At 35.0% G+C, this 19847-nt stretch overlaps 1 protein-coding gene and 1 long non-coding RNA gene across 3 annotated transcripts; one reads left to right on the forward strand and one right to left on the reverse strand.

The window, feature by feature from the left end:
* The first annotated feature begins 442 nt into the window (after nt 1-442).
* Nucleotides 443-18389, forward strand: syt11b (synaptotagmin XIb). Of its 2 annotated transcripts, none has more exons than XM_051131473.1 (4): nt 443-684; nt 11570-12486; nt 13382-13502; nt 14829-18389. In XM_051131473.1, the coding sequence occupies exons 1-4, from the start codon at nt 651-653 to the stop codon at nt 15137-15139; spliced, it is 1383 nt and encodes a 460-aa protein (XP_050987430.1). In that variant the 5' UTR covers nt 443-650; the 3' UTR covers nt 15140-18389. The 2 variants fall into 2 exon arrangements, with proteins under 2 accessions (XP_050987430.1, XP_050987431.1); XM_051131474.1 differs by lacking the exon at nt 443-684 and adding an exon at nt 11384-11480.
* On the reverse strand, nt 6648-8931 carry LOC127178537 (uncharacterized). The gene is made up of 3 exons (XR_007829409.1): nt 8859-8931; nt 7820-7913; nt 6648-6725 (listed from the first exon to the last, which is right to left on the reverse strand). It is a non-coding gene; the product is annotated as an uncharacterized LOC127178537 (long non-coding RNA).
* Nucleotides 18390-19847: the final 1458 nt, after the last annotated feature.

Below are 19847 nucleotides of genomic sequence, written 5' to 3' on the forward strand. Positions count from 1 at the left end.
GATATTAGTATGATTTCTAAAGGATCATGTGACTGGAGTAATGATGCTAAAAATTCAGCTTTGAAATCACAGCAATAAATTACATTATGAAATATATTCAAATAGAGAACAGTTATTTTAAATAGTACAAATATTTCAAAATACTATTGAAACACTATTTTTGATGTACTTTGGATCAAATAAAGGCAGGCTTGGTGAGCAGAAGATACTTATTTAAAAAACATTAAAAATCTTGCTGTTCAAAAACTTTTGACTGGTAGTGTACACAGCCTGAAATTCCATTTGAATTTAAAAATTGTATTTTTATGTAAGCTTTCTTATGAGAAACGTATTTTATGTAGCTCTGCGCATATGAAATTGCTGGAAAATACAGGACGGTACAGTGTTTGGATGCTGTCCATGAGATGCGCGCTGCTGGTGGGCGGTACTTACGATCAGACTCTCAATCTGACGCAGTGCATCCCGACGCTCAGCATCCTTCAGCGCGCAGCATCCGACAACGGCCTGTACCGGAGCAGAGACGAGGACACCGCGTTCCGTAGAGATGTAGCAATGAATTATCTACATTATATCAGCTAAACGAAGGAGCGTCGACATTTATTGTTTATTCCACGCCTGTTATTCGGATCGCATCGCGCCCAACCCTCAAAATGGCTGAGATCACTGAAATACGCGCGGCGTACGGTGAGTATACCGCAGGCCTGAGCCATTCCGACACGCCTGAGATATGAACATTACGCATTGTGGACACACCTGACCTGGTTAAAATACTAATTTGGGATGTGTTGTTTTAGACAGTGCTTGCTGAGCTTCTTATGTCAACACTGTATAACTAACATCAATAGCCTGTATGTTGTTCATTTATGTTAAATAGTGAGCGTTTGTGAACGTCGCCATGTTACAAAAGTGTTTTAATGGAGTGATGCGCAGTGAGATGGGAGCAGGAATGACGTGATGTCTATTCCTGACTGGACCCGAAGGCTCTTTGTTTGTTAATAACGCACAAGCGCACCGCTGAGATTACAGTCTCCACCCATGTGTCCTCAAATTCACCAGCTAACCTATAGGGGCTAGTTGTCACACGGGGAATTTATTACAAGGGCTCCATCTCAGTAACTGTAAGGTTTGAGTCAAAAGCTGAATTGTGACCCTGGACCACAAAAACAGTCATAAGGGTCACTTTTTAAATTGAGATGTGAATATCATCTGAAATCTGAATAAATAGCTTTCCATTGATGTATGGTTTATTAGGATAGGACAGTATTTGGCTGAGACACTATTTGAAAATCTGGAATCTGAGGGTGCAAAAAAAAATCTAAATATTGAGAAAATCGCCTTTGAAGTTGTCAGCAATGCATATTACTAATCAAAAATGAAGTTCTGATAAATTTACAGTAGGAAATGTACCAAAATATCTTAATGAAACCTGATCTTTACTTAATATCCTAATGATTTTTGGCATAAAAGAAAAATAGATTATTTTGAATCATACAACCTATTGTTGGCGATTGCTAGAAACATATCTGTGCTACTTATGACTGGTTTTGTGGTCCAGGGTCACAATTACGCAAATGTGTAATGTATCTATCAGTGGTTTTCTGCTAGTTTCAATTATTTAGCCGAAAACCCTCTTATAGGAACAGTTCATAAAATGAAAATTCGTCATCATTTACACACCCTCATGTCCCATAGAGTTTAATTTGTATGGACAAAATGGACATTTTTTGAAAAATCTTTTGCTCTCAGCTGCTCTTTGACAGGTGTCATTTAGGGAAGCGGTTCTCAACCTTTTTGGCTCTAAGACCCACTGGGAATATTCAAAGACACCATGACTTTTCCAGTCATTTGTGATTTACAGGATAAGGATTAAAAACAAAGAGTTTAAAAATATGTATATTTTTAACTTACAAATAAAATGTTGTATAGTTTGACATATTTTGAAAATGTATGTTACTTATAAAAATTATATATACATATATATATATATATATATATATATATATACACTACCGTTCAAAAGTTTGGGGTCAGTAAGACTTGTAATAGTCTTTAAAGAAGTCTCTTATGCTCATCAAGGCTGCATTTATTTGATTAAAAATATAGAAAAAAAACAGTAATATTGCAAAATGTTTTTACAATATAAAATAATGTTTTTTATTTTAACATACTTTAAAATAGAATTTATTCCTGTGATGAAAACCTGAATTTTTATCAGCTGTTACTCCAGTCTTAAGTGTCACATGATCCTTCAGAAATCATTCTAATATGCGGATTTATTATTAGAATGATCAATGTTGGATAATATCAACAGTTGTGCTGCCAAATATTTTTTGGAACCTGTGATTTTTTTTTTTTTTTTTTTCAGGATTCTTTCATGAATAACAAGTTTAAAAAGTACAGTGTTTATTCAAAATATAAATATTTTATAACAATGTAAATTATTTATTATTAACTTTTAATAAACTTTTAATTATCAACTTAATACATCCTTGGTGAATAAAAGTATTAATTTCTTAAAAAAAAAAAAAAAAGAAACAATAAAAATGTACTAACCCCAAACTTTTGAACGGTAGTGTATATATATTATAATTTTTTTTGGAAGGTTTTCCTTAAAACAACAAATATCTTGATTTTAATTTTTTTAAGCATATTTCAAAGCGTGTTTTTGCTCATTTTAATCGCACTCTGGGCTCTGGCTGCATGGTTGAGAACCACTGGTTTAGGGTGTAAATTGAGAATTTAATACTGGTAAATTCTACAGGATTGTGGTGTTTGGTATAAACAGACAGTACAAGTGTTAAGATGATCTTCTCGCCTCGTACAGATTGGATAACTTACAATTTATTGAAAGGGACTTGAGGATAAAATTCCAATTATGAAAGTGGCATAAGGATGAATGATTTTGTAAATAATAGTAGTATAAAACATGAAATATATTGGAATTTAGCTCAAAAGAAGTTTGTTGACTATGACAGAATTGATTTCTTCTATACTACACCTGAATTAAGACAAGAACCATTTTAGTAGAGAAGCTGAAAACGGAGTAGAACTATGTTGATGTTCTTCTCTGTTTTATGTGTTTAATTACTAAACTGATATGAAAAGCATTATCTTTAAGGAAATGTAACTCTTTAGGGCTGATGTAAAGGCATAACTGTGTCGTGTGTGAGGAAGTGAGATAACGTGACGGAAAGGAGTGTCCTCGGATCTGATGCCAGCACCAGCTGGCACCACAGTGCCCACCTCCATCTGGCATGAGCCTCCGAGAGACGTTTACGTTCCAGACACAGCTTCGTTGCCCACTCTTGCTGTGGGCTGTACATGTATACAAAGAGCAGGCACCGTGAGCTTTGGAGGATGTGCAGAGTCATGTAGGATTTAGACTAGGACCTTGTTTAGAATCCTGTAAAACAGTACTAGGTGTAGCAAACAATTTCTTTGCTTATTGTTTTACAATGGTGGATCTTATACAACCAGCTAACCTGTGATTAATTTTGAACTAATTAAAAATGCTTTGGGTAATGGCTCGAAACATAAAATCAGACTCTTTAAGTCAGCATGAAATGGAAATTCGCCATAGCTATTTTCTTAATGATCGTATTGTGAACAATTCATTCGCGCATGCTTAATTTTTAACTCGTGATTTTTAATCAGAGTGTCATAACTCAATCTTCCTGTGAAGTAACAGATTTCTCTGATGATTTTTGCCCTACTTCTCCAAACATTTATTCAGCTTTCTTGCCCGATTTGCCTCCATTCAATTAACAACCATTGCAATGAACCAAGTCCCACCCTACATTTCTATCTTTTCAATAATCAGTTTCACTTAAATGTAATTTACAAAAAAAAATTCCCGCTTTTTATTGCATCACGACTTTAAATGGGACAAGATGAAGCTGTTTCTAGATGTTTTGCTGTATCATTCTGATATGACGTATGCACTCCGAGACCACAGTGCTGGAATAACTGGCAGTACTAATTTCTGTCAGGGTTGGTGAATTGATGTCTTGAATTGATTAAACTGCCGTAGACAGTACTGTGTACTGACATTTTCTGGTATGGGAAAGTCAGAGCACACATTTAACTCATCGTCCTCACTTACAGACAGTAATTTACTGAATTCTTTTCATCTGAAGGATCTTACAGTTCAGCTGCTTTCCTCAAGGGCGTAACACTGATAGGGCTTATTTAGCAACCCACGCAGTTCTCCCCTTCCTGCTATGTTTCAACTAGCAAACTAGCTACCATCACTCTAGACAGATGTATCAGTAGTTTTTGATATCTGATAACTCAACGGTGTCCGCATGTCTAGACATACCTGTCAGAACTCTAAAGGGATGTACTTTTGATTTATATCCTGAGTAATACACCAAAAGTCAGGCATTCAGAAGTCATTGAGAGGTCAGAAGCTTTGCTACTCTCACTGCATTGATTAAAAACTCAAGCAAAACTGTGTACATGTGTGCGTGAGGAGAGTATCTCTCCTCTTTGTTTGCGTGTGCTTTTGCTTCATATGTGTCTACGCCCCATGGGATGTTTCCAGGTAATTGGAGCAGCTGTTTTTTCAGAGCCTGCCAAGTCTTGCATCATCTAGCAAGTGGGGTGAGGGTCTTTGTCTGGGGCTGGGTGAGAGTGATGGAGCAAAGAACAACGGACTGGGTGGAGCACTGGCAAATATGTTTTTTTTGTCTGCGTCACGCTGTTCATTTTGGCTTTCTGGGCTGTGATGCTTAGACTGTTCTACGTATTTGATTCTTTTCTAAATCTTCATCCTGTAAAAACTGCTGACCTCATAAGTTAGGTCACTTTGACCTCGTAAAATGGTATTGTGGTGCGGACAGAGTGATCAGCATAAAGATTCATTGTTGGGCAAATCATGTCTGAGCAGCTCATCTTACAATAGCCGTATATTAGCATCAAACGAGAGTTTTCCATTCTTCTGTCATCAATCTTAGTCAATCTTAGTAAATCAGTAGATAATATTTTTATTTATTCACTCGTTGTTGTCACATGATCCTTCATTATAAATCATTATAATATGCTGTTTGGTGCTCAAGAAACAATTCTTAATATTAATGTTGAAAACTGTTAAAGCTTCCAGTTCAGTACACTGTAAAAAATAAAAAGTTGAGTTAACTTAAAAAATTAAGTTAATCTGCTGCACAGCAATTTTGAGTTTACTCAACTTTAAAGGAGGGAAGTTGTGCCAACTCATATATAAAAGTTCAGTGAACTTCAGTGAAGTTGAGTGAACTACCAGTCAGAGTTGGCACAACTTAGTTCTTGAAGTTCAGTAAACTCAAAAATGCTTTGCAGCAGATTAACTTAAATTGTTAAGTTGACTCAACTTAAAATATTAAGGTAACCAGCTGCAAAGCTTTTTTTGAGTTTACTGAACTTCAAGAACTAAGTTGTGCCAGTAATTTTTTGCTTGAAGTTCAGTAACCTCAAAAAAGCTTTGCAGCCGGTTGCTTTAGTATTTTAAGCCAACTCAACTGCATTTTTTTACTATTTAAATGTATAACTTTAAATCTTACATCCAGACTCTAAGCCACACTGTATGCTCCTCCACATCCTTTAAGAATACAAATGCATGCAGTATGAACAATACTGTAAATATAACACAAACAAGATTTTGTCATCATTACAGAAAATATTTATTGGCATTCTGCAAAATGAACACAGTTTAGCTTTTCTCCACTCAAACTATGATGTAACTAGGATGTGACTATTTACAATAAAAACACTCTTAAACAAAAAACACACACTTAAAAATTATTTTTTTAAGTGCCAGAAAAATGTAACATTAAAAATATTAAAATTCTGCAGCCTTAAGTAAAGTTTTAAATCAAAAGTCACAAAAAAAACTTTTATATAATTTAAAGGAAGCTAAACTTTACCGCCATTTTAAACGTTCATCTTGCTCCATCTATTATTTTGGCGCATCCATAATGCAACAAACACACTGGATCAAGAAGCAAAATATTTCAACTATTAACACAACACTTAAAGGAATAATTCAACCAAAATTATTCTGAAAATTTATCATTTACTCACTCCCATGTTGTTCTAAACCGTTGTTCACACTCAACACAAATTAAAATATTTTAATGAAATTTGAGAGACTTCTGTATTGAAAGGCTGTTCACCCAAAACTTCAAAGCGTTCATAAAGAGATCATAAATAATTAAATAAATATATAAGTTAATATGAATTGAGCAGTTTAAGTCTCCTGAAGAGACGCAATTGTAGGGATGCATGAAATAGGATTTAGAAAATAGTACATTTGAAAATAGTTTATTTTCATTAATATTAGTATATTTATACCTTTGATACTAGTTTTACTTATTAATATTATTTACATATATTATCTATTAACATTTTTGTTTTTCCTATAATGTATTTTAGCCTGTATTAGGGTTTTACACACTCACACAAAAACTAAACAAAACAGCATGTAGTTTCAGTTAGGTACTTTTATTTTTTTAATTGACATGAACTTGAAGCAAAAATGAAAATGCTCTAAAAACACAAATAATAAATGACAGTTGACAATGAACATGAAAAAAATACATCAGAAAGTAAAAATAGAAATAGAAAATAAATGACAAAATTTCCAGGAATAATGTAATTTCAGGATCCTCTGTGATGCCTTTAAGCCCATCAATGTGGTGTGATTGAGTGGCAGTTTCTCTGCAGATGATGAGGTTGTGAATATGATGCATCTGAAATACACAGTTGAGTTTACAGTTAAAGAGTGTCCATGTGTTTATGTAAAAACAATTATGCTTATGAAGGCCATAAGCAAAAATTGACATATAAGCAGTATGCCCTTCAAAATATTAAAAAAAAAGAAAAAGTGATTTAAAGTGGGATCTTAGGATAGTTTTATATAGCTTTAACACTTAAGCATAGACTCAAGTAATAATTTTAAGAAAAATCTAACAGTGAAATAAACTCATTACCTCTATTACTTAGTGGAGAAGAGAGTATCCTTAACCAAACAGAGCTGGTCACACAAAAAAGAACCTAAAAAAAAGAAAAAGACATTATTGGCAATGGGAAACAAGTTACAATATGAAAGTTAACATTTTATAGACATTGTAAGAAAGAACTTCACCTGTTGAAACTGTGTTGATAGTCTGTGTAGCTGGATAGTTGATGTCCAGAAAATGAGTAATGAGGTGTTTTGACAGTTACAATTTTTTTTTTTTTTTTTTTTTTTTTTAAAAAGCCAGAATAAAATAAAAAAAAAAAAAACCTAAACTCGGTTCTAAATAGACCTTTAAAGAACCATCTTTTTAGAGTGTACTTATAATGCAGTGCTAATTGACATAGCTTTTAAGCTATCACTGTATAGAAAACTAAAATATAATACAATTTCTTTTTTTTTTTTAATACATGTTATATAAGGCTCAAACTCACAGCACTTGCAGAGATGGAGCAGCATTTAGTGTGAAATGCGTGAGGTGTAATGTGATCACGTCTCTTCAGAAGACTTTGTTTAAACCATTCGATTCTTATGTATTTGTTTTACAATCTCTTTATGAACATTTTGAAGCATCAGAATTTTAGGTGAATAGTTTTTCAGTGAATGGACAGAAATATCTCAGGTTTCATTAAAAATATCTTCATTTGTGTATTAAAGATGAACAAATGTCTTATGGGTTTGGATGTGGACATGGCTGTGAGTAAATGATGACAGAATTTTCATTTTTTTGGATGATCTAAATTAAGCCAAAGAGGACAGCAACAGCAGTGGTAAGGCCATGTATATATTCCAACACAATCTGCGTCTCTAGTACTACATCCTAGGCACCTTTAGGTTTGAGTGGATGACAACATCATCTTCCAGTAATAGTTAAGATGCTCATCTTCATACCCTTGGTGTGGACATCCTCTGGCTTTGTGTCCTGCAGTAAAAAAAAAAAAAAAAAAATTATATTTCCTACTAAATATTGACATTAAATGTTTAAAACATAACAAAAATAATAATAATAAAATTCTGGATAAGGACTAGTTTTTACCAGTACAGAAATAAGTCAGAAATAATACAAAAAATACATGTATAAAAAAAATACTGCATATCTTCACTGTATGGAATAAACTGACTCTTATTGAAGCTGCTAAATTTGTTCAGTCAAGAGGAGTGAGTGTTGTCTTAGCTTTTTATTTATTTATTTTTATTTTTTATTTTTTTGTAACATTAACGGAACAAATATCAGCAGGTTTATGAGGCTAACGTTAATGCACGGATCAAATTTACTGACACACAGGCGATTTTATCTCAGCCGTTGACTCTCATTTCAGACTTACAAGTGATTATGTAAATAATCACATTTTGACATAACTTTATGTGTATTTGACAATTTAAGCGAACTAAGCTGCTACAGAGAGATGAATCTGTGATCGCATATTTTCTGCACGCTTCGGTTGTGTGTCAATAAACACGTTTATCATCTTACACGTCTTGCACTTTCACATATATGCACCAGTATCGCGGATTCACAAAAAAAAAAAAAAACAAAAAACAAAAACAACAACAAACTGTGTGCCAGATAAACTAGTAAGTTATATCGCCTAGCACAACGAAATACAACACATAATTAACCTCTATCTGGTTAATTATATACTCGTTTAATCGACATTTGAACTGTATCTATAAAAATATATCTGTATACATACCTTGCAAATGCTAACGTTAGCTGATCGTGCTTGGAAAAACAAAGCTAGCTAACTAGTTAGCCGCCAGACTTCATTCAACAATGTTTATTCTTTCTTTAAAGAACATTTACAAACCTAACTGTGTAGTTTATTTGGCTTACTTTCTATATTAAATCTGGGCAGAAAGAACTTACCTCAAAAGAAGACATCCACTCCCTTTGCCATCGTTGTTTATGTTTGAAGCAGTAAACTCCGTGTATAGTTCAGCGACGGCACTTTGCGCATGCGCAATAATGTCAAGTTGACCGCTCAAATGAAGAAATAAAAATACTGAGTTTGCTCAACTTTCTTATTTGTGTTCATTGAGAAAAATATAGTAAACATTGAGTTAACTTGTTTTTATGTGTAAACTCAACATTTTGCTTAAAAATGTGTCCACTTGACTTACATTTTTAAACTGAGTGAACAATTTGCAAGTTGGAGTTTTTACAGTGTAGTTAAAAACTACTTCATATTTTTGTGTAAACCCTGATACAAGATTCTTTTTTGTTTTAATTTCTCATTGGACAAATTCTATTCTAAGGTCAACTTTATAGCATTTGAGGCGTATTTATTTCAAAAAGATGCCTTTAAACAACATTTTTAATGTAGTGAACCATTAAATGCATTTGCATGCCAATGACAATGACAAACACTCAGATACATGAGCAATATCACACAAGTAGTGTGTGATTTGGCCGTAGGCACATTGACAGTTTAACAGCTGAGCCTAAGCCTCCGTTACTAATTCGAAAATGTCACTTTAGAACTAATAACGAAGAAATTGAGATTAATTGAAAACTTGTGAGAATTTTCTGGATATAAAATTAATAATTCCAAGTCAGTATTACTGTTTCTTAATAAGGAAGAAAGACAAACCCATAATAAACACCCCATTCATGACAACTACAGATGGTTTTAGTCATTTAGGTGTCAAAATCACTCCCAACCTTAGTAAAATAGTCCCAATAAATTATGATCCCCTGATGGACACAACTATTGAGGTATTGCAGAAATGGTTAAATTTACCAGTATCCATTCTACCCAAGTTTTTATACTATTTTCAAACACTCCCATTGCCATTACGAAACGTGTTTTATGATAAACTACTTGCACAAATTATTTGAATGACAGAAAAGCTAGACTTTGCCTTAAACTATTACATTTACCTTATGAAAGGGGAGGGCTTCAGCTTTCCAATTTTAGATGGTATTATATATCTGACTACAGCATTAAATTATTTCCGTACAACACCACCTCCAGCTTGGGAATTGAACAATTGTACACCCCAGATTTACCATTAAAAATGTATCTATACTCTTCAGATAGGTGATATACCAAAACAGTCCCAATTTGCTCCTATTTGGGGTAATACACAATTTATACCAGGTAATAAAAACGGAGGCTTTAAGTTATGGAATACTAGAGGCACTGCAATTATGCATGTCTAAATTAAATGTTGAGTTGCTCCATTCAAAGCTCATTGTATTACTGTATTAAAAGCAGTGTATTATGTTGAGCTGAGTATTATGAGAGAGAGATGGACTGAGCAAGTGTGATTACCTATATCTGATACAGCATTCTTTCTTCAGCTCAATCTCATATTCACAAAACATTAGTTTGAATGTCCGCTGAGGAAAGCGATATCTTTATCGTACTATCTTTTCATCTGTTATGGGTGATTTCAAATGACAGCACTGCTCAGTGCATTTGTTGGCTGTGTCTTACAAGGTGTTGTTTAAAGTAAAATAACTTCCTTGTTTACAACAGTGTTTCAGTCTCTTTCATTATTAAAAGTCTTTACTAATGGCGGAACAATGTAGCTAAAATCACCATCCCAAACACACTGTTTCCCAATACTAAATACTACTATTAAATACTACTATTATTTATCTAAAATATTATTTATTAATAATAGTGTTTATTTAACAACAGCAGCCATTATAAAAGTTGTTAGAAAATTCAGGAAAGGGCAGCTCTCTAATATACAGCATTACATTTGCATAAAATATAATATGATGAGCGTTTTCCCCTTATTTGCTCTGGATAATAAAGTAATGGTACCAATAACTGCCCATTAAATTTACCCAAAACAAATTATATCTCATGATTAACCACTATAGACATCCGAGCCAGCTGCAAATTCCAGAAGAACTGGCCCGAGGTAAAGCTGCTCTTGGCAGGTTCGTGACCACTGACTCCCTGGAACTCACATCTCTGAAAACACTGAAGCAAAATTTCAAATAGACATTATCTTTATTAACAAACCGCATATTTGAAATGTAAACAATTACATTCTCACCTAAAAAACTACATTCCGTGACACAAAAACAGTATTATTTAAAATCTTATAGTTGATTTGGGTGTCGCCATGACGCTCGCTGTGAGAAATACTGCAAGCGGAGTGATACAAACAGTGAAACAATTGGAGTTTCGATATCACTAGAATATCACACTCCTCTCAGATTCGAGGACCAGAAAGAACTGTTGTATAAAGCTTGTATGTGTCCTCAGAACCAAGTGTAAAGACACCTAGAGAATCATTTTTAATATTTCGTAGTTGTGTTGTTGTAGCGTGAGACCGGATGCAGTCGTCTCTGTGTGGGATGATTGTGTTCCTCTGCATCTGCGGGTGGAGTGGGCATGAAGTAGATATAGAGCGAGTCTGCTGTGGGTTTGTCAGTGTCTGCATGTTCTGAGCTGTTGTGCTTTAACCATCTAGAACGAGAAAGCCTGTTGTTTTATTCTTTACGATTTAGGCTTGTGAACATCTTCAGGTATGAATATGCTGTGGATGAATATAGATGGATGTGATTGACTTGTTCATCAGTTGGTTTACTCTTCTGTCTCTGTTTTTCTCTTTTAGATATGTCCCCAGTGCTGGCGGGGTTTATCGGTGCCGGTGTGTTGGTCGTTGCAGTCTTCGCATTAATCTTTGTGTGGACTTGCTGTCAGAAACATTACAACAGGACAAACTACAAGCTTCACGGGATCCAATCGGAACAAAGCGATCCTCTCACAGACCCACCGTACAGGTTTATTCACATGCTGAAAGGAATGAGCATCTACCCCGACACGCTTACCAGCAGCAAGAGGATCATACGAGTGGCACGCCAGGCCAGATCCCAGACAACCGACGGGGCTCAAAGAAACAAGGGGCGCCCAGTGGTGCTGGTAGATATGGATTCGGCAGCAGAAAGCGGCTTGCTGGGAGAGGAACAAATGCAGATGAGAATTGGGGAAAGTGGTCATGAGGTTCCCAAACTGGAGAGGGAACTTCCTGTGCATGCGGATTACTGCTGTCTGGACAGCAGCTCTGCAAGCAGCAGTCAGACCTCCAGTACAACGGTTTCCAGCACAGCTACGCCCTTCACCCCTGCAGATGAGCCGAGCCGAGGAGATCTCAGCATTGCAATCGATTACAACTTCCCCAAGAAGGCCTTGGTGGTCACCATCCTGGAAGCTCGGGGGCTACCGGCAGTGGAAGGTCAGGTGGGCAGCGCCGACCCCTATGTGAAGATGACCATTCTCCCAGAGAAGAAACATCGCGTTAAGACTCGGGTCCTGAGGAAGACTCTGGAACCGGCGTTTGATGAGACCTTCACATTTTATGGCGTGCCGTACAGCTCCCTGTCGGATCTCACTCTGCACTTCCTGGTGCTGAGCTTTGACCGATTCTCACGAGATGATGTGATAGGGGAGGCGATGGTACCGCTGGCAGGCGTGGACCCTAGTACAGGCCGGGTCCATATTACGCAACAGATCACAAAGAGAAGTATGCAGGTGAGCAAAACACAACACACACAAAAAATATGAGCCACAAACTCAGTCTATCCTGTCCACCTTTCTCTTCAATGCAAAAGTAAGTCTATGGGTGAGACTTCTGGTTTGTTAGCCGCTATAGGGAAATAATGAGAATAATAACAACGTGCAGTAAATGGTTAAACTGTTTGCACTACAAACCACTGTGTTCATAATTAAGATAATACATTACAATAACATGGTATTTCTGCAATATCGAGCAAAAAACTATCCCTTTAAGTCAATTTCGTCTGAAGGTTTAAAGCTTAGTACATTTTGTTTTCTATGTGTTTCAGTTTAAATGTAACAGTTATTTCCTGTATTTAATTCGTGCTGGCGCTGTGTGACTGATTCATCTTGGTCCTTTTTATAAGTCTGACACTTGTATGAGCTCAGGACTGAATCATCCTCCTACTGCCATTTGTAGTCATTGATAAATTTGCTTTTCCTCCTGCTCACTGAGTGGGTTAAGATGATGCGTAGACAATCCAGTTGGCACATACATGAAACCCTCCTTGTGCCTCCACACAGAACCCAAACTCAAGAGAATGAACTGCGAAGATAAACAGAAGTTATTAACAAGCCATCAGCCACACTCTTTTTGTACTTATTATGCATCTGATTAGTTCCTTTGCTAATACACCATGTACCGAAGATCACATTATCATTTACCTGTTTATGCTGCAGTTCTTCCAGTGCTGTGGAGGTGCATAGTGAACCCAGGGATATTCTTACATGTACTGTAATGTTGATTAAAGCACAGCATTGAATAGAACCAAAGAGGACTATTCAATAATTATATTGTCTTATCTACTTAAACTGGTTGACTTATGCAATTTATTTAAACTTTTGTTTCTGTGTATTTGCATTTCTGCAGTGTGTGAGCCGTGGAGAGCTGCTGGTCTCTCTGTCCTATCAGCCTGTTTCTCACAGACTGAGTGTTGTGGTGTTAAAAGCGAAACACCTTCCAAAATTAGACATCACCGGCCTATCTGGAAGTAAGTGTACATTTTAATGAGTTTATTGCACTCATTTAAATGTTTTGGGGTCAGTAAATGTTTTTTTTTTTATTCAATGTTAAGTAGTTTCTTATGCTCACCAAGACTGCATTTATTTGATCAAAATAAGTAAATCAGTAATTATATTAAATACTATTGTAATCTTCTATTTGAATATATTTTAAAATGTAATTTATTCCTGTGATGGCAAAGCTGAAAATTCAGCAGCCATTACTTCAGTCTAATATGCTAATCCAGTGCTTAAGATACATTTCTTATTTTTAGTAATATTGAAAACATTTGTGCTTGTTAATATTTTTGTGGAAACTGTGATGTATTTTTTCAGGATTTTTCATTAATAGAAAGTTAAAAAGAACAGCATTTATTTGAAATACATTTATTTGTAACACAACAAGAGTCTTTACTGTCAATTTTGATTAATAATCGGTTATTGATATAAAAAAAAAAAACTAAAAATACAGACCCTAAACTTTGGCAGTCAAATATACACATTGCATATTTAACAAATTACAGTCAAAAGTTTTTGAACAGTAAGATTTTTGTTTTTTAAAGAAGTCACTTGAGCTCAGCATGCCTGCATTTATTTGATTCAAAGTACAGCAAAAACAGTTAAATGTTTAAATATGTTTACTATCTAAAATAACTGTTTTCTATTTGAATATATTTTAAAATGTAATTTATTCCAGTGATCAAAGCTACATTTTCAGCATCATTACTCCAGTCACATGATCCTTCAGAAATCATTCTAATATGCTGATTTGCTGTTCAAGAAACATTTATTATTATTATTATTATTAGTTAAAACAGCTTAGTAAATTTCTATCAGGAGTCTTTGATGATAGAAATATCCAAAAATCAGCATTTATCTGAAATAAAAAGTATTTGTAATATTATACACTATACCATTTAAATGCTTAGAGTATATATAATTTTTTTGAAGGGAAAGAAATTATAGAAATTAATACTTTTATTTATCAAGGATGCTTTAAATTAATAAAAAGTGATGATGAAGACATTTCTAATGTTACAAAAGACTTCTATTTCAGATAAATGCCATTCTTCTGAACTTTCTACTCATCAAAGAAACCTGAAAAAATTCTACTCAGCTGTTTTCAACATAATAATAATAAAAGTTTTTTTTAACAGCAAATCAGAATATTAGAATGATTTCTAAAGGATCATGTGACTGGAGTAATGATGCTAAAAATTAACTTTGAAATCACAGGAATAAATGACATTTTAAAATATATTAAAATAAAAAACTACAGTATAGTATCTAAAGACCCGTCTTATTTTGTGTCCCAGATCCGTACGTGAAGTTGAATGTGTTCTATGGCCACAAGCGCATTGCCAAGAAGAAAACGCACGTGAAGAAATGCACGCTTAATCCAGTCTTTAACGAATCCTTCATCTATGACGTGCCAGCTGAGTTGCTTCCAGACATCTCTATCGAGTTCCTGGTCATGGACTTTGACCGCACTACTAAAAACCAGGCCTTGGGACGCCTGGTACTCGGCGCAAACAGCCCCTGCCCATCGGGAGCTGCCCACTGGCAAGAGGTCTGCCAAAACCCACGGCGCCAAATCTCAAAGTGGCACACGCTCAACGAATATTAGAGATTCACCACGCTCTCTCTCCGCACACACGCTCAAACACAGGCACACAGGAAACTAATAACGAGAGAGAGAGATCTGGGAAAAGATGCCTTTGTTACCATGGAAGGTAACTGATCTTCAGGAGGACTTGTACAAAAAATAAATAAAAAGACTTAAGGCAACTTTTGCATCATTGCTGATGCAATGATGGGCCTCGGAAATGAATCTTTTTAAAAACACAAAATCACACTTTCTCACGCAGTTGCTCACATATACTAAACACGCACACACATATGAACACAAACATACATGATAAATAATAAACGAGACCAAAACAACAAAAAACAGACTGTTAGGAACTTATGAGGTTTGGGATTCTGTAACTGTCCTAATAAAACTTAACGCATGTCTTAACGCTCCATATTTCACTCCAGTACAGGACATTGTGTGGATTTGTGATGCTGGCGCACATTAAACAGGCTCTCTCTTTTTTTTGACGCATCCGATTTCTGAAATTCCACATTTTTTGACGTTTGTGGAAGGAGTTTTGAAAGAACTTGTGACGCACGTCCTTTGATACGTACTGATTCTCCACTGTACGAGAAATACACTCAAGTGACGCAGAGGTTGTATGATCAACGCTGAAGTATGGTTTGTTCTGTTCTGTTTTGGAGATTCCTGCTGTGTCACATTCTCCACAGCTACACGTTGAGTCATGTGATTGTACAACAATAGCCCTATTGGCAGCACTCTGGGCCAGATTTATTGCTTGTGCAATGATTTCATCACGCACTTTGAATAAATCTGGTCCTGAACTACTTATTCTGCACTGCTATGCTACAAACTCACTCTGAATGTCACTGTCTGTATGAATGTCATACATCAGTGCTTCATTTCACCATAAAACAGTGGTTCACTGTTTTGTAGATTGTACTAGCCAATGTCATCAAATGGCCTTTTTGAGGTGGATTGGATTCACTTTCATTTTAAATCCTGTGTGATATAGAGATAGACAAAGAGGTGTTTTCGTAGTTTGGAGCTGGAAAGCTCTGGTATATTTCGGGGTCGTTCTGAGCCCTTTGGTGTGATGTTTGAGCAATGGAAAGATATGTAGCGTTTTATCATTTGTAGTTCATAAAGTCAAGGAGGGAAGATGTTCATGTAATTCTATCATATAACAACAGTCTGTTCTTCTAGCATACCTCATCACTTCAGTTTCACTTTTTTTTGTCTTATACCACTGTCACATCTCTCTTTTATGATGAGAACAAATGTCATGCTAATCGATTTGTACTGTGCTTTCCCTCAAGATCTAGATGGTATGCCAGTGTGCCTGCCAATTGCCTGGGCCTTTATTTATGATTGGTGCTCCTCTCTGTTCATTTACCAAGTCTGAGGTCTGAATTTGGCATAGAGTGTACTGTATTTCATATGGAGTAAGAATTGAGATTTGGAACCAATACTGGAAACAAATGACATTTGGCATGCATTTTTTAGCTAATGCTATATTAAAAACTTTGGAGTTTCCTGTTTTGTAAATTTTCTGCACAGTTAATTCAGCAGTGCCATAACACCGCTACTGAATTTACAGCATGAAACAGATAGTGAGCCCTGTGTAGACAAATTACAGAATAAATGGCTCATGATTCAATCCCTTAATTGAATCAAAACCATACAGTGTGACCAGTGCAGTACGAATCCTGAATGAGTCAATTCTTTTTAATGAATCAAAAACATACAGTGCAGTTTAGAAAAAAAGGACTCTATAAGACAGTTTTTTTTTTTACTGAATCAAGATCATTTAGCACAGTTACTATTAGTATACTACAGTTACAGTTAGTATACTAGGATTCCTGAACAAATGATTCTAATAAATCAGGTTTTTTTAATATATAAAACACACAATACAAGTACAGTACGCTCTTACAAATAAAGGTTCCTTAGTGGCATTGATGGTTCCATTTAGACCCTTTAACATCCATGGAACCTTCCATGTGGAAGTGGAAAAAAATTGGAAAAAGCTTCTGAAAAATACAAGAATACTAAAATGTTCACTTCAAGGTTCTTTGGGGAACTAAAAATGGTTCTTATTGCACTGCTGCAAAAAAACCCTATTTAAGTGTAACTAATCAGCATATTGACTGACTGGTTGTTAATATGACAACATGTAGTTACTGGTTTTGTAGTTTAAAGATACATATTATGTGTTTTCTTATTAGTATTTTATAAATATAAATAAAATAAATTGTTTGTTTACCCTGTTGAAAAATCCAGCATATGCTGGTTAGGTATGTTTTGAAGAATGGCTGCTGGTTTAAGCTGGTCTTTAGCTGGTCCTAAGCTGGTCCTGAGCAGGAGCTAGTTGCTTAGGATCAGCACATGACCAGCTAAAAACAAGCTTAAACCAGCTCATGACCAGCTAAGAACCAGCTTAAACCAGCAGCCATGCTTCAAAACATACCTAACCAGCATATGTTGGATTTTTCAACAGGGTAGTACTTTTGTTAAATATATTTAAGGACAATTGGCATTGCGTTTATGCCGCCTCTGAAAAGACTATTATGATTTTTAAATTTAGACTATTTTAAATTTACTTACGGAAACAGAACCAAAACCAAAAACTTATTCTCGATTTCCATTCTAAGCAGGAAATATGCTCAAGATTCAGGAGACCCAGCAGAGCAGGGACAATAACAGATCTGGGAAGCTCAAAACACACCGTGTCACTTCTTATACATACATGCAAACATTCTCGATTAATTCCCTACAAATTATCCACTAGTGGTCAGCTGGTTTGTCTGTCATAGAGATGTTAGATTCAAAACTGTAATTCTGGATGGAAAAATGCTTCTTTCCATTCAAGCTTCTTTCATGGTCAAGCCACACTCCCTGTATAAAAGCGCACACTATCCACTCAGTCGTGTCTTTCGTATAAAAGATACTTTTTTGTGTCGGATCACTGGTATGACAAAATGGAAAGATACTAAAAGATTCAATCCATATGATAAAAAACACACACAGGAGAAAAAAAAATACACAATAGATAAAAAAGTATTTTAAAAAGTCATCACTTTGGTGTTCAAAAAATGAATTGGCAGGAAACTGTGCAAAATGTTGTATTAGTGCAAACTAAAAAAAAATATCTTGTGAATATTTGACATATACTGTACTGCAAAATGCTGTGAGATCTCTGCTAATGTTACACACCCACCTGTATGTTAGTGTTCTTAACACCCACTGAATGTGCAAAATAAACGTGATACACAATTCAGTTCTGTCTTCTAGTATATTTTCACTTCAATATCTAAATTATTTATATATTTTCAAAATGTGCCTCTGGATGAGATGAGCCATAAAAAGTTAAGAACATTTGGAAGGGTCAAGTCACTGTAGGGCACCTTTTGGTGTCCTGTACATAACTCATTTGCCATGATAACATAAAAATGACTATGAAAGGGTGTGTTATATTAAGCTAAGTTTTTACATTCATAACAAAAACATTACTTGGCTCTTTTGATACATTTTCTAGATTTTTTAAAGTTTTGTGTAGGATGAAGCGTGTTATTTTGCTATCTCCCATGCACTGCTCATTAAATTTGAATGAGTAGAATATAGTCAAATTATACATTTTTTAAATTTTGTTCTCCTATTTGCCCCTTTGAGAAAAGGCCATCCCCTTTAGTGACATCTGGACAACAGATTTTTTTGTCTCTTCAGTGGTGGGAATTTTAACAGCTGAGTTGAGTAAGTTGGTGACTTTTAAATTGACAAATTTTCTTCATATGAGTTTGCTTACTTGCTTTTCCTAAGCTTAACATGTCCACCTTGGAGCATCAGAATACAGTATTTTCAAAATACGTAAGTTTAAATATACCAAATTCTCTTCAACAACCAGACTAACTATTTAGCTAGTCACAGTTTGTTGTAAACTAATACGCTAACTGAAGCTCAAAATGTCCACCCTGTCGTTGTTCCAAAATGTCCACCCTGTCTGCCACTTAGACTTGATAGGGTGGGCATACACATCACATGGTGGACATAGCATTCATTTGTAGTTAATATTGCTAAAAACTAAAATGAGAGGGGGGGTATATCAATGTGACTAAGAATGTAATTAGATTATTTATTATTATGTTATTATTTTTTTCTAAATTGAATAAATGTTTCATTGCCATATTTTGTCATGCTTTGTGTGTTCTGCTTTGTGTGTCCACCCCACCATTTGCTGGTCCACCCTGTCATCTTGATATTGTAAAATAATATTTTAAACAATAATTCAATCATATCTATATAATCCAGTGTGTTAAATAGCTAGGTGTGGGGTCAATAACATGCAAACAAAAAACTGCATCCAAATATCACAGTTTTCTCCAAATTAAAAAAAAAATGTGCGAATTGTATGAATGTTTGTTTAAAAACACAAGGTTTACATCAAATCTTTTTTGTATTTATAATTTGAAAGCAAACAAATAACCCTGTTTAGGAAAGGGACATCATACCTTTCAGATCATTTGCATCTTAATATTGCAATGAAAACGTATTTAACAGTAATATACATGTCCATAACAGGGTGGACACATCTCATGGTTTATGCTTCGAATAATGGCCCATAATTATCTAAAAAATGTGTGGGAGCTCAGCTAATATGTTTCTATAGTACTCAAGTGTCTACTATTTATGACATGACATAAAGCGAATGGGAAATTAAGACTCAAAAAAATTTTTTTGA

Source organism: Labeo rohita, chromosome 16, assembly GCF_022985175.1.
Source record: "Labeo rohita strain BAU-BD-2019 chromosome 16, IGBB_LRoh.1.0, whole genome shotgun sequence".
In the NCBI taxonomy this organism is placed as follows: domain Eukaryota; kingdom Metazoa; phylum Chordata; class Actinopteri; order Cypriniformes; family Cyprinidae; genus Labeo; species Labeo rohita.